The sequence below is a fragment of the Phyllobates terribilis genome, unplaced genomic scaffold (genome assembly GCF_046119375.1).
Source record: "Phyllobates terribilis strain yellow unplaced genomic scaffold, ASM4611937v1 Scaffold_1__5_contigs__length_1240528914, whole genome shotgun sequence".
In the NCBI taxonomy this organism is placed as follows: Eukaryota; Metazoa; Chordata; class Amphibia; order Anura; family Dendrobatidae; genus Phyllobates; species Phyllobates terribilis.
Window position 1 is genome coordinate 356,639,375 of NW_027362761.1, and position 16,072 is coordinate 356,655,446.

At 43.3% G+C, this 16,072-nt stretch overlaps 1 protein-coding gene across 1 annotated transcript; it reads left to right on the forward strand.

Moving 5' to 3' along the window:
* The first annotated feature begins 339 nt into the window (after positions 1-339).
* On the forward strand, positions 340-3,523 carry LOC141167240 (hydroxycarboxylic acid receptor 2-like). Its single transcript, XM_073654681.1, has one exon. It carries the CDS (start codon positions 404-406, stop codon positions 1,418-1,420), a length of 1,017 nt encoding a protein of 338 aa, XP_073510782.1. The 5' UTR covers positions 340-403; the 3' UTR covers positions 1,421-3,523.
* Positions 3,524-16,072: the final 12,549 nt, after the last annotated feature.

The window sequence follows — 16,072 nt, forward strand, 5'->3', positions numbered from 1 at the left end:
AAAACTGGGTTTATAGTAGATTACAGTTAAACAAATATGAAGTGTAAGGAAACATGACTAAGTTACAGATAGGTTCAATCCAAGAAAGGACTCTGCACGTGAGGGCTTGCAATCTACAGGGGAGGGGGAAGATTTCCATAAAGAATAAGACATAAACATGAAATGGTTTTCCCTTACTAGTGCTAATATTGTACAAGAGCCAGTATTTTTACGACCACATTTGAATTGATTTACCACAATCGTGTGAGAGCTATTTGTATGTCATGGCATAGAGACGCTAAATTTAGATATGCAAACATGCTTCGAATCACGGAGCCTCCTCAAGGCTGCTTCACACCACTCTTTTTTTTGTCCCTCTCTAAACATCTTCCAGTTCCCTTACAGAACAGACATCATATGCATTATGGTAGCACATACAGATAAGAAGATTTACACTATGCCAATGGTTGGATCGCATTCATTTTCTAACCAGAGCAATCACACCTGTTGCTTTTTTGAGGATTCTGTACTGACTAAAGTGCTCCCTACATTTTTGATAATCATTTTTGTGCTAGGTTCTACATTTAATGGGACCGCCTTATGGGCTTTTTTCTTTCGTGTCAAATCTTGGAAATCTAGCACAGTCTTTCTCTTCAACCTATCTATAGCTGATTTTTTCTTGATTATCTGCTTGCCATTCAGAATTGACTATTATCTGAAGCAGAAGAACTGGATTTACGGAGATGTCCCATGCAGAATAATGCTTTTTATGCTTGCCATGAACAGGGCAGGGAGCATCTTCTTCCTTACACTTGTTGCCTTGGACCGTTATTTTAAAGTAGTCCATCCGCATCATAACGTCAACTCCATCTCTATCAGAAATGCTATTTTTGTTACTTGTGCTATCTGGCTTATTGCAATAGCCATAACTGTTTTTATTCTCACAAAAGACCACACTGGTGGCAACTTATTCAGAGATGCATATTGTGACAGCTTTATTGTGTGTCCAGCCAACTCTCCTTGGCATGACCTCCTCTTCATTATTGAGTTTTTTTTTCCTTTGTGCATTGTCTTGTTCTGCTCCTGCAGCATCATCTGGAAACTTAGACAAAGGAACTTGGACAAAGATACAAAGATTAAAAGGGCTGTGAAATGTATCATATTGGTTGGAGTCGCCTTCTTTATATTTTTCCTACCAAGTGTGTCCTCAAGGATTGAAATCTTAAGGCTCCAGAAGTCCTCACAACACAACCACTGCAGCATCTACAAATCTGGGGAAACAGCTTTCTTTATCACAATGTGCTTTACCTACATGAACAGTATGTGCAATCCTTTATTGTATTATCTCTCTAATCCTTCATTAAGGACTTATTATTTATCTATTTTTAGTAAACTCAGAATAAGATCTTCCGCTTGTCCAAAACCTGCTTTACCAAATTGACATATGTATTTTCAAATTCAAACCAATTAATTTAGACAGGCTTGTGACATACTTTATATGACCACCATAAAACAGAATGTTGTTACTACTCATATGTAAAAAGTAAATGATACCAAGCTATTATTGCAGTGATTCAGCATAAGATCGTTACACACCTCAAATTCTTTATTACAGTTTTACATTATTTATATAGGAGATTTCATACCATCTCAAATTCACATGAAACCAATTGACCTATAATTATGTTTACATCTTAAAGGATGTCATAGACTATGAATAGCTGTCGTTCAACCAACATCTATTGCTTCTGACTCTCAGCGTAGAGCACTGCATATGTATGAATTTAGCCTAAGAATGCTAATTATTCTGCACTAAATATTTTCCAGAACTTGTAAATGATGCACAAAAACTTAATTCACATTCCCATTGCTGCAAACTCTGTCTAGATTCAGGCACGTTGAACAATCATTTGGCTGACAGCTATCATCCCCAACTCCTCTATACAGAGTTCCTATACAGAGATCCAATGACGGACTACTCTAGCGTTGGCTTATCTCCCTGGGATCAAAAGGATTGGCCCATGGAACCTCAACGTACAGGATCCTTGTCTCCCCCAACATCATCTGTTAGGGTACAGTCAGACGGCCGTATAACATGAACGCAATCGCCTTGAAACGCACGGACTGGCCGTCGGCTCTCCTGCTGCATAGAAATACATGCTGTCACGTTTGGGTCATGACAGTCGATGGCCAGTCCGAGCATTGTGATGCGATCTTCTTCCGTCAGGAGGCCCAAATACTCATTAAATATACATTAAACTGTCAGCCCAATGCATCAATATCGGCGGCTTCAGCTGACTTAAACCAAATGTGTACGGGGACTTTAATGCTTTAACTTCTTGCTTGTCTCACTGGTCTCAAACTCTCAAACCATGAAAAAGGATTATGCAGCCATTATGACATGGATTTCACCATCCTCATTATGTCTAAGAGATCTATTACATTATGATTCTGCTTTGCATTGTGTAATCTGGTGACAAATCCTAAAAATAGACTATAAAAAAAAGTATAAAGAACTTAAAAAAACTGCAGTCACCTTATCTTTATATCATGTAGATAACAAATTAGATATTTTTAATGCATTTAATGTAGGTCAAACATTATAACCGCTAATCTGAGTTGCTGGTTTGAACTGTACACTTTCCGATGCAGCATCAGCGGGCGCAGGGGCACTGAAGATGGCCAGATCCAGTGATCTGGCCAGCTTCAGAGCAGCACTTGCAGGCTGTATAGCAAACAGCTTGCAAGAGCTGCACTCCTTGTTCTGGTAACTGTCAATCTCTGTTAGGCTTCAGAGGTTGCTAGTAACCCAGGAAACGATCCGTAAAATATTAAATTAAAATCCCTCTGCTCTTAAAGGAAACCGTACATTTCAAGTAACTTTTCAGAACAGCTCAAAGACAAAAGAGAATCCGTCACTCTCGAGTGTACAAAAAAGAAGATAATGCTTTATTAGAAGTGTAATCCCAAAAAAAAGGGTAACATTTTGGTTTAATACTCAGACCTTCATCAGGCAGATTGCTACTCATACAAGGAATCGGGAAGATTCCTTTTTCAGAATAGCTGTCCTGTGTGTACATGAGGGGTAACACTATATCTGGCCATTACATTGCTTCATTCATTGTTTAGCACACAGAGACAAGCAGCAGCATAGAGGAGAATATTCAGCAGTCCTGAGTTATCTAGTTGTGATTCAGCTCTGCGATTATGAGAAAACACATTACAATGGTTCTGTGTCTCCCTCTGCCTGTTTCCTCTGCCTACTCCTCTCTCCTTATCCCCAATTCCTCTCCATAGAGTATAATGGGCTGTGTTACCTGACACCTACTGTCTGTCTTTCCTAAGCAAGATGGTTTTGAGCTGTAATTCTTTAAGGGTGGATGACTAATTCAGGAGCCAAGAGGGAAGAGGAAGTAGCCGATAAGAGGGGAATGAAGCTGATTTCTCTGTTAAGATACATTACAAAGTTTCTTATATTTGCCTTTATTATTGATTAATGCAGTTTATGGAAACAATAGTTTTATTAAAGGGAACCTGTCACCAGAAATAACACTGTTAACCTGCAGATATGCAGGTTAACAGCGTCATTATGCTGCCCGACGCCTTCAAGCAGCCGAATGTAACAGGGAGAAAATGAACTTTATTCTCCCTGCCAGCATTCAGCATTTAGTCATGGGGGTGGGGGCAGCGCCAGTTCAGTCACCACTCTTAGAAAACAGAGCAGCGGCTGTAACTGTACCCCTGGTCCTGACTGACAACTGGCCGCAATGCAGAGGGAGTGTCAGTCAGGGCCAGGAGAGCGGTTATAGGTGTAGCTCTGTGACTCAGTGAATCAGCCGGCGCTGTCCCCCGCTCCCATGACTAAATGCCGAATGCTGGCAGGGAGAATAAAGTTAATTTTCTCCCTGCTGCATTTGGCTGCATGCAGGCGCCAGGCAGCATAATAACACTGTTAACCTGCAGATTAACAACATATCTGCAGGTTACCAGCATTATTTCTGGTGACAGGTTCCCTTTAAGAGCAAAGAGGATTTTTAATAAAAAGTAAATTACAAAGTCGTTTGTTCTAACAAATACTTTGCAATTTTTAATTATTGAGGAACATGAGACTACCCCTTTAAGTCCTTGTATTAGCAGCAATGTACTGTAGTCAATATTGGGCAACACCAAAAGGAAGAAATAGACACAACATTATAGAAATTGATAACTGAAGGACATACTGGTTTTACAACTGTGTAACTGCTTCAGAAATGCTTCCATAGAGCAGAAACGAAGCGTGCATATAATGAATAAGTGAGTATTACTTTTTGGAGCAAGAAGTCCATGTGCTGTGTCCTTTCTAGTAATGTGGATTGCTTCTAAGGACTGATCTTACATTACAGTTTGTAGTGTTCTGTTTACATCGTTCTTGTTTGAGTTATCTGATTTTACCGATAGATCTTTTACTCTATTTTCTTTGTAGTAGTTGAAATGTAACATTTTGTTACAAGTTTTGTTACAAACTTTTTCCTGATCTTTAACTCTGTGTTTGTTATTCTCTGTTCTTGCTGTGTTTTATGAATTTATAGTTTCCATTAAACAGTAGATTTTATGAATGTAAAATATGTTTATGAACATACTGTAACTGGTTAAATGAGCAGTCATGTATGCCAGGCAGAAGTTTGTTTTACTTGCAGCCAATAAAGTCTCATTGTTACCATGGGTACAATGCTATTAACAATAACCAAGGTAATAAACAGGTTGTTTAGTGATAAAGGATTACATGATAGAGAATTAAATGAGTTTGTAGTTTTGCAAGTTATAATAAAATATTTACAGCTCGTTTTTCTGCACTATTTTACAATAAATTCCAATTGTATTATGTATACTGGTGTTTCACTATATTATTCATAGATAAATACACTGTGTGCAGAATTATTAGGCAAGTTGTATTTTAGAAGATTATTTTTATTATTGATCAACAACTATGTTCTCAGTCAACCAAAAAGACTCATAAATAAATATCCAAGCTTAATATTTTTGGAAGTTGGAGTGGTTTTTTTTTTAGATTTGGCCATCTTAGGAGGATATCTGTTTGTGCAGGTAACTATTACTGTGCCGAATTATTAGGCAACTTAATAAAAACCAAATATAATCCCATCTCACTTGTTTATTTTCACCAGGTAAACCAATATCAGTGCACACAATTTAGAAATAAACATTTCTGACATGCAAAAACAAAAACCCAAAAAATTAGTGATCAATATAGCCACCTTTCTTTATGATGACACTCAACAGCCTTCTATCCATAGATTATGTCAGTTGCTTGATCTATTTTCGATCAACATTGCGTGCAGCAGTCACCACAGCCTCCCAGACACTGTTCCGAGAGGTGTACTGTTTTCCCTCCCTGTAGATCAAACATTTTATGATGGACCACAGGTTCTCTATGGGGTTCAGATCAGGTGAACAAGGGGGCTATGTCATTATTTTTTCTTCTTTTAGACCTTTACTGGCCAGCCACGCTGTGGAGTAACTGGATGCATGTGATGGAGCATTGTCCTGCATGAAAATCATGTTTTTTTTGAACGATACCGACTTCTTCCTTACCACTGCTTGAAGAAGTTGTCTACCAGAAACTGGCAGTAGGTCTGGGAGTTGAGCTTCACTCCATCCTCAACCTTAAAAGGTCCCATAAGTTCATCTTTGATGATACCAGCCCATACCAGTACCCCACCTCCACCTTGCTGGCGTCTGAGTCGGAGTGGAGCTCTCTGCCCTTTACTGATCCAGCCTCTGGCCCATCCATCTGTCCCATCCAGAGTCACGCTCATTTCATCAGTCCATAAAACCTTTGAAAAATCAGTCTTCAGATATTTCTTGACCCATTCTTGACGTTTTATCTTATGTTTCTTGTTCAAAGGTGGTCATTTTTCAGCCTTCCTTACCTTGGCCATGTCCCGGAGTATCGCACACCTTGTGCTTTTTGATACTCCAGTAACATTGCAGCTCTGAAATATGGCAAAACTGGTGGCGAATGACATCTTGGCAGCTTCACGCTTGATTTTCCTCAATTCATGGACAGTTATTTTGCGCCTTTTTTGGCCAACACGCTTCTTGTGACCCTGTTGGCTATTTGCCATGAAACGCTTGATTGTTCGGTGATCACGCTTCAAAAGTTTGGAAATTTCAAGACTGCTGCATCCCTCTGCAAGACATCTCACAATTTTGGATTTTTCAGAGCTCGTCAAATCTCTCTTCTGACCCATTTTGCCAAAGGAAAGGAAGTTGCCTAATAATTATGCACACCTTATATAGGGTGTTGAAGTTATTAGTCAACACCCCTCCTCATTACAGAGATGCACATCACCAGATTTACTTAATTGGTAGTTGGCTCTCAAGCCTATGCATCTTGGAGTAGGACAACATGTATAAAAAGTATCAAAGTGATCAAAATACGCATTTGCCTAATAATTCTGCACTCGGTGTAAATAGCACAAACATCCACTCCTCAATATTGAATTTGCAACACCACAAAGGAAAAGTCGTGGACTTATGGAGATCGCAGAACGGAGAGACTTGTTAATGATATGCAAAGGATGAATATTTTTCAAATCACATCAATTTATTCAGTATTGTTTGATTCTGAGCCCCATGCGCAGAAATATACCCACTTACACATTTTGGGATGCTATCAATGAAGTTATTAAAGAGGTTGTCCAGTCTAAAAATTATTTAACATAAGTCTTTTATTTAACTTAAGCTCTGGAAGCAGATTCTCATGCAGATCTATGTCCGACCCATAGATCTTAACAGCTCATTTGCATAGAGGAAAAACGTGGATTTCTCTGGACTAATACATCAGATCACAAAAACCAATGCATCATTTTATTAAGCTTCCTATGACCTACATGCCCATATAGACTGGTTAGGAGGGTTGATCCTACTGACAAATTACCTTAAGGCTATGTGCACACGATGCAGAAATGCTCCGGATTTTTCCTGAGCGTTTCTGCATCTCCCTGGCAGAAAAAACGCATGCGGATTGTACATGCGGATTGTACATGCGTTTTTCTGCCAGGGACAAGCGGATGTGAAGCGTTCTTCACATGCATTTCCGCATGCGGGTGTCAAGCGCTTTTCCAAGCGATTTTAGCATCACTTGGAAAGTGCTTGACAACTTGGTCACACTATATAAATCCATGCAACCGGCATGGATTTATATAGTGTGACCAAGTTAATAGTTAAAAAGAATGGTAAGGTAAGTATAATGTTTATTTTTTATTTTAAATTCTTTTTTTTACAGGTACTATGGTACACGGGTCTGGAGGAGAGTCTTCTCTTCTCCAGACCCGGGTACCATCCACACATTGAATCGCTTAATATCCACATGTGCACATGTAGTGATGCGGATATTAAGCGATTCAATGCAAGTCAATGGTGGCGAAAACGCCGCGATTGCGCAAAATTAATGGTAGTGCTGCGGATTTTTCCGCAATGATAATCCGCAGCGGAAATTTCCGCAGCATGTGCACAGCACATGCGGATTATCATTGGGGAACATGGCAGACCTCCTACCAAGCGTTTTTTAAGCGTTTCCGCGGCGTAATTGCCGCTGCGGAAATGCTTAAAAACCGCATCGTGGGCACACAGCCTTAAGGTTTTCAACAAGCTGTCAATTTATAAAACAAATGGAGTATGTCACCGCATGTAAAATAAAAAAGAAAACAGAGAAATCTTATAACCATTTCTTCATAGAATATCATTTACCCATTTGTAACAATGGTAAGTGAAAACCACAGAAGAATGCCAAGTCCAAACAATATACACTGCTCAAAAAAATAAAGGCAACACTTAAACAACAGAATATAACTCTAAGTAAATCAAACTTCTGTGAAATCAAACTGTCCATTTAGGAAGCAACACTGATTGGCAATCAATTTCACATGCTGTTGTGCAAATGGAATAGACAATAGATGGAAATTATTGGCAATTATCAAGACACCCTTAATAAAGAGGTGGTTCTGCAGGTGGGGACCACAGACTACATATCAGTACCAATGCTTTCTGGCTGATGTTTTGGTCACTTTTGAATGTTGGTTGTGCTTTCACACTTGTGGTAGTATTAGACGGACTCTACAACCCACAGAAGTTGCTCAGGTAGTGCAGCTCATCCAGGATGGCACATCAATGCGAGCAGTGGCAAGAAGGTTTGCTGTGTCTGTCAGCGTAGTGTCCAGGGGCTGGAGGCGCTACCAGGAGACAGGCCAGTACACCAGGAGACATGGAGGGGGCTGTAGGAGGGCAACAACCCAGCAGCAGGACCATTACCTCCGCCTTTGTGCAAGGAGGAACAGGAGGAGCACTGCCAGAGCCCTGCAAAATGACCTCCAGCAGGCCACAAATGTGCATGTGTCTGCACAAACAGTTAGAAACCAACTCCATGAGGGTGGTATGAGGGCAAGACGTCCACAGATGGGGGTTGTGCTCACAGCCCAACACCGTGCAGGACGCTTGGCATTTACCACAGAACACCAGGATTGGCAAAGTCGCCACTGGTGCCCTGTGCTCTTCACAGATGAAAGCAGGTTCACACTGAGCACATGTGACCGACGTGACAGAGTCTGGAGACGCCGTGGAGAGCGATCTGCTGCCTGCAACATCCTTCAGCATGACCGGTTTGGCAGTGGGTCAGTAATGGTGTGGGGTGGCATTTCTTTGGAGGGCCGCACAGTCCTCCATGTGCTCGCAAGAGGTAGCCTGACTGCCATTAGGTACCGGGATGAGATCCTCAGACCCCTTGTGAGACCATATGCGGGTGCGGCTGGCCCTGGGTTTCTCCTAATGCAGGACAATGCCAGACCTCATGTGGCTGGAGTGTGTCAGCAGTTCCTGCAAGATGAAGGCATTGAAGCTATGGACTGGCCCGCCCGTTCCCCAGACCTGAATCCGACTGAGCACATCTGGGGCATCATGTCTCGCTCCATCCACCAACGTCACGTTGCACCACAGACTGTCCAGGAGTTGGCGGATGCTTTAGTCCAGGTCTGGAAGGAGATCCCACAGGAGACCATCCGCAACCTCATCAGGAGCATGCCCAGGCGTTGTAGGGAGGTCATACAGGCACATGGAGGCCACACACAATACTGAGCCTCATTTTCACTTGTTTTAAGGACATTACATCAAAGTTGGATCAGCCTGTAGTGTGTTTTTCCACTTTAATTTTGGGGGTGACTCCAAATCCAGGCCTCCATTGGTTAATACATTTGATTTGCATTGATGATTTTTGTGTGATTTTGTTGTCAGCACATTCAACTTTGTACAGAACAAAGTATTCAATGAGAATATTTCATTCATTCAGATCTAGGATGTGTTATTTGAGTGTTCCCTTTATTTTTTTGAGCAGTGTCTTATAGGGTTATAACTTATTATCCTATACATATTTCTTTACCTTGCCCATGCCTTAGTAATGTACCTGAACCGCCACTCCAAAACTTGATATAAAGTAAAAAAGCATATCACATAATAGAAGCTGATTTGTCTCAGGCATAGACAAATGTGTCAGGGTGTAGTCAAATAAACAGGTCTGGGCTTTTCATATTCAAATAAAGGGACATATCTGCCCTGAAACTACATTCAGCACGCCTTTACTCTAAGGGCTCGCTCACACTGGTGAGTAGCCAATGTATAACTCAGGCGAGTGCTTTCCAATGTTTCATTGGATAGCACTCGCTTCAATGTTATACTATGCAGTAGTGCCAACAAGCGTTTATTTTCTCATGACAAGTCGGCATGAGAAAAAAAATCGCTGCATGCTGTGAGTGCATCCGATAATCGGATCACACGCACCCGTACAAGTCTATGGATGCATGTCAAACATTGGACTGCACTCGGATGTCATCCGAGTGCAGTCCGATATACGCTGACTCACAGAATAGATTAAGTTCTTCATCTTTTCCGCACCGGTAATCCGATTCTCGAATGCGAGAGAATCGGATCACAGTAAAATGACACTCGGCTCACGCTCACAGCAGGGTTTGTGCCGAGGGTCATTAGCATGCGAGAGAATCGGATGCTATACGCCTGTGTGAGCGAAACCTAAAGCTAAGGCTATACATAAGGTAGTGGTTGTCCGAAGAGCTTTCTCACTTGACTCCACTTTAACATGCAGATCAGCTGGGAAAGTACTTTTAATGCCATAGGAAACTAGTACAGATATGTTCACACAGAATTTGCTTTCACAGGGTTTATAGCATTGCTGTTTATTTCAGATTCCATTCAAAAACTATGGTAACCACAGATGCAGATGAGCCCCATTAAATAAACTCATCCACTTCAAACTGCAAATGTACTGCAAAATTCCAAAAGGTCATACCAAGTAACTAAACCTTTATAAGATTATTTCTTTCTACTTGGGTGCCTTTATAATTGCCAGCTTATCCCAAAAACTTCCCTCAAGGTGTGCAGCTCAAGTGACAATTGCACACACAGCTTCAGAGCCTATGCTTTTTATTGAATCCATTCTCCTGCCGCCTGAGCTACTCAGGGATGGGGGTGTTGAGCTTTCGGTGGGGTTCTCAGGAGCCTGACCTCTACTGATTTGTTTGTAATTATGAGGGCACTGAAATATGAAAAACCTTTTCAAGGTTTAGTTACTCTTTAAATTTCTGCTTTGGATTTCATTGCATTTACATATTGGATATTTCCATAGGAAAAATAAGCCACTTTGCTGCGCTCATGGAATTAAGAATTTGATATGTCAAATTCACCCAGATAGGGTTCAATTGGGCTTCCATTAGAATTTTGGCTTTAAAGTGTCAATTGTCGCTTTGGTTCACTATGTGGCATGCAGCTGTTTATTGTCAAAGTATTAAAAAGAAGCTATCAGCAGAAAATTACCTATTGTTTAAAGAGTAACTGCCGTTTTAATGTAATGCCCCAAAGTTGCTGTGTATGTGCCTTTAAGATGCAGCAGAGCAGGCAGCTACTTCATTATGTTTGCAGTGTAGTGTCCGCTTCTCTGCCTTCTGCCTCCCTCCCCTGGCAGAGACCCGGATTCACTCACCACCGCAGACACCATCCTGCTCTTCCTTCTCCTTCCTGCACTGTTGCTGCCCGGGGGACGCGCACCACTCACAGATCCTAGGGCACTGTGCTCAGGGCGTGTGCACGCGCTCCCTCCTTCTTAAAGGGGCTGTGCGCACCGTCCTAAATTGTCCCCAGCTAATGGCTGGGAGACATTTCCTATTTAAGCCACCTCCACCTGCATGGAGGTGCCTGTGCAACATTGTAAGTCTATTTTTAACACGCTTGTTAGTTCTCAGGTCCCAGTACTCGTATTCCAGTATACCTGTCCTGTATATCAGCCGTGCCCGCCTGCCTATCAACCTTGCCCGCCTGCCTGTCTATCAGTTGTTCCACCTGCCTGTCTATCAGCCGTTCCGCCTGTCTGCCTATTAGCCGTGCCCGCCTGCCTGTATATCAGCTGTGTCAGCCTGCCTGCCTATCAGCTGTGCCTGCCTATCAGCCGTGCCCACCTGCCTGCACCTGCATACCAGGATACCAGTTGTGTCTGCCAGTAACTGCTTGCCTGTGTATCTGTTGTGACAGTCACTGTACCAGCCGTGCCAGCAAGAGCTTGCCAAATATACCATTCCTGGCCATTCCTGCCTTCTGTCCTTGGGAAAAAACTGCCATCTACCCAAGGTCAGTCCTGGTGTAGCACCTGGTCCCGCCTCCCTCGTCTCTCCTCGGATCGTGGTATCGTCAGCTGCTGTGCATCCGAGGTCGGACTTGGTGAGGCACCTACTCACGCCCCTCCAGGCTCTCCTTGGTTCAAGGCACAGTGGTTCCACCACCCAGTCCTTTACATGCACTATGTTAAAGGGGTTGTCCAGTACTTTATATTACCCCCCCAAAGTATCACCCCGGGGCCCCTAAGGATTTTTGTAATTACCTTATGTTGCAGATACTGCCTGTGAGCGGCGCTATCACTGGCCGCTCACAGGCATCATGTGACCCCCAGCTGCAGCCGGCTCTGACATCCGCTGACATCACGACAAGTGCTGGCAGCAGCCGGGGGTCTCTGTCTTCTGTGTTCCACGGTGGATGCCAGGCTGTGGGCGGGGTTACCCCCCGCGTCACACCCGGCATCCACCGTGCGCTCTGCCTCTCACCATTCATTGGGAAAGCGTGCGAGAGATGCTGGGTGTAACGCGGGTGGTAACCCGCCCACAACCCAGCAGCCACCGCGGGGACCCCAGCGCTGAGTCACGCCTCACTTGTCATGACGTCAGCGCGTGGTCACGTGATGCCTGTGAGCGGCCAAGGATAGCGCCGCTCACAGGCAGAAACAGCAACGTAAGGTATTTACAAAAATCCATAGGGGCCCTGGGGGGATACAGTGGGGGGTAATATAAAGTACTGGACAACTTCTTTAATATTATCCTTTGCAGATAATGTCCATGAGAGTTCAGTACATAGAAGTGGTTTATATCTGCACAAAATGATGTACTTATTATGTTCTGCTATTATGAGGTTGTAAAGAGTTAATAAAGCAACCCTGATTTCCATATATGACCATAAGGTCACATGATTAGACCACATGACCGGGTCCTGGGCCTAGCGGTGAAGGTGAAGGAGACATTTTGTTGTACATGTGAGTTGTCCTAGAGAAGCTGAAGGAGCAAGTAAGGGAGCAGCCTTGGCTTCTGTAAATGGGAAATCACAGCCTCAGCTTCAGACAGCTGTGTGATAAGGACTGTGCATATAAGCAGTAGTTGAACCTCAGAAATCTCGGCACCATTTATATATCTGCATTACTATACTGGAAAGTAACTGTGATTGCTGCATAGGAATTGCATCTCTGTTCAATCATCGTTTATCTGGATGTACCTTTGTATTCGTGCAACAAATAAAGTTTATAAACAGCTCCTCTGGCCTCCGCATTTTCTGGACTATTTGGAGTGCACCATATTACTTTATGCTACCAGGAAGCGGAGGTTAATTAAGTGCACCCTAGCGTCACAAACTTTATTTTCTTTTATTTTCTTTGTCACTGCTGTGGCAGAGTGGTAACTTCCGCACGCCACATGGCATATTGCATGACATTAAAGCGGTTGTGTCAGGTTTGACAGACAATCATATGGGATCCAGCTGTAGAATGTCGCTGCGTTTGGCCTTGCAAACATCTTCATGATCCCTCTCCCTTTAGAACCCAGCGATGATCCTCATCTTGCTTGGGGATTCTACCTTTAGGACCCAATGGTGATCCTCACCTTCTGCTGCTAATTAGCACGCTCTTGCTGTAACCTTAAATACACTCAGTTTTTCCAGAGAGTTGCTGGTGATTTTTATCTATTCAGGCCTAGAATTCTAGTAGTCGACTAGAATTTTCTTGTAGTTCCTTTGCGGATTGTTTCTGTGTGCTCTCAGGTGTCACCTTGAAGCTAAGTATATTCCCTTGTTCGCTACCCTTATGTGTACTTTAGTTTGCAGTGAGGCTGACTAGTGCTCACCCCTCCCCCTCACTATCTAGGGCCTAGCTTTAGGGTTAGCTAGGGCCAGATTACTGCTCGGCGATAGGTGCACAACCTATATATAGAGTAAATAGGCGAAACAAGGTTTGTCATTTGAGCTGTTTAGGGATCTCCATTCCCCCTTTCCCTTGTAGGGCACCTTTCCCTTTTCCTGCCGTTATATGCTGGGTTCTCCCTATACCCAGAGTGACAGGTTGTCCACTACTAGGACAACCCCTTCTTGATCAAAATGTTTGGCCCCGATAAAATAAAAAAACCTATACTCACCTCCCATGTCGGCGCTTGTCCAGCAGCGTCAGCACTCGCGGTCCTGGGGCTCTCATGTGGTGGAGTGACACGTGGTGCCCGGCACCCAATCAGCGCTGGCGTCGCTGTCCCCGTCTTTGTATGTTTTGAACATGAAGAGGAAGTCCGGGCTGCAGCTGATCTCTGACTTCCTCTTCATGTTCAATTTCGTTTTTCATAAATCAATTGTGCACATCAAAATAAGCAACTTTGCAATATAACTTATCAGGGAAATATGTTTCTTTCTTCGTTGGGACTGATCATTCATTCTCAAAATTCTCAGTTCATGGGTAAAATCTGTATTCAGTGAATGCAGGCTTTCCCATTGCTGAGACAGGAGATGACAACTGGTTCTATAGAACTTGCAACAGAATGTCTGTGTCTGCCTCTAGCTCCTCCGTCCTCATCCCTTCTCCCCTCTCTATAGAACTATATATAACTATATATGAATTGAAAGTGAAATATCAATCCAGGAGCATAAAGAAGCAAATTTCTCTGATAATATGTATAACAAAGTTTCTTATTTTCATGTGTACTATTGATTTATGAAATGAAAATGACTGTTACTGGTGACCCTGCCTTTGATCAGCTGTCATGTTCCTCTAACAGCTGTGGTTGGATCGCAATGCGCTGTCAATCTATGATTTGTGCAAGCCAGATGCGTGTCATAAGACACACCCATCGATGCCCCTATCACGTGATCACAGGGCGCTGATGGGTTTTTATGACAGCCGGGGGTCTGCAGAAGACCCCTGTGCTTGTCATTGCAGATCTCCTATGAATGCCGGCCTGTGGAGATGATTTCTGCTACACATAGCATGGCTGAAGCCCTGCTATTTGTAGCACAAGTGATCGGAAGATCGCAGCTTCAAGTCTCCTAAGGAGGCTATTGAAGCAAGTAAAAAGTAGAAAACAAATGTTTTAAAAGTATTTTAAAAATGTAAATATATAAAAGTTCAAATTTCCCCCCTTTTACCTTATTCAAAATAAAACTATAAAACATAAACATATTTGGTATCGCTATGTTCAGAAACGCCCAATCTATCAAAATATGAAAACAATCCGATCGGTAAACGGCGTAACGAGAAAAAAATCTAATTGCCAGAATTACGTTTTTTTGGTCGCCGCAACATTGCATTAACAGGCGATGAAAACATCGTATTTACCCCAAAATGGTATCAATAAAAACGTCAGCTTGGCGCACAAAACATAAGCCCTCAACTAGCCCCAACTATATGGGGGAGTGACATCCTGTATGGGACATAATATTAGGGGTGACATCCTGCATGGGGCAATATATGGGGGAGTGATATCCTGCATGGGGCATTGGATGGGGGGGGTGACATCCTGCATGGGGCATTATAAAGACAGGGGAGCGATATCCTGCATGGGGCATTATATGGGGTGGTGACATCCTGAATGGGGCATTATATGGGGGGGTGACATGCTGCATGGGGCATTATATGGGGGGTGACATCCAGCATGGGGCATTATATGGGGGGGTGACATCCTGAATGGGGCATTATAAAGACAGGGGAGTGACATCCTGCATGGGGCATTATATGGGGGGGTGACATCCTGCATGGTGCATTATAAAGACAGGGGAGTGATATCTTGCATGGGGCATTATATGGTGGGAGAAAGGGACATCCTGCATGGGGCATTATATGGGGGGTGACATCCTGCATGGGGCATTATAAGGGGGGAACAGCCTGCATGGGGCATTATAAGGGGGGAACAGCCTGCATGGGGCATTATAAGGGGGGAACAGCCTGCATAGGGCATTATAAGGGGGGGAACAGCCTGCATAGGGCATTCTAAGGGGGAAACAGCCTGCCTATTGAGGACCTATGCTGCCTATTGGGGACATTTACCTGCCCATTGAGGACCTATGCTGCCTATTGGGGACATTTACCTCCCCATTGAGGACCTATGCTGCCTATTGGGGACATTTACCTGCCTATTGGGGACATTTACCTGCCTATTGGGGACCTATGCTGCTTATTGGGGACATTTACCTGCCCATTGAGGACCTATGCTGCCTATTGGGGACATGTACCTGCCTATTGGGGACCTATGCTGCCTATTGGGGACATTTACCTGCCTATTGAGGACCTATGCTGCCTATTGAGGACATTTACCTGCCTATTGGGGACCTATGCTGCCTATTGGGGACATTTACCTGCCTATTGGGGATCTATGCTGCCTATTGGGGATATTTACCTGCGTATTGGGGACCTGTGCTGCCTATTGGGGACATTTACCTGCCTATTGAAATACCGGTTGATTTA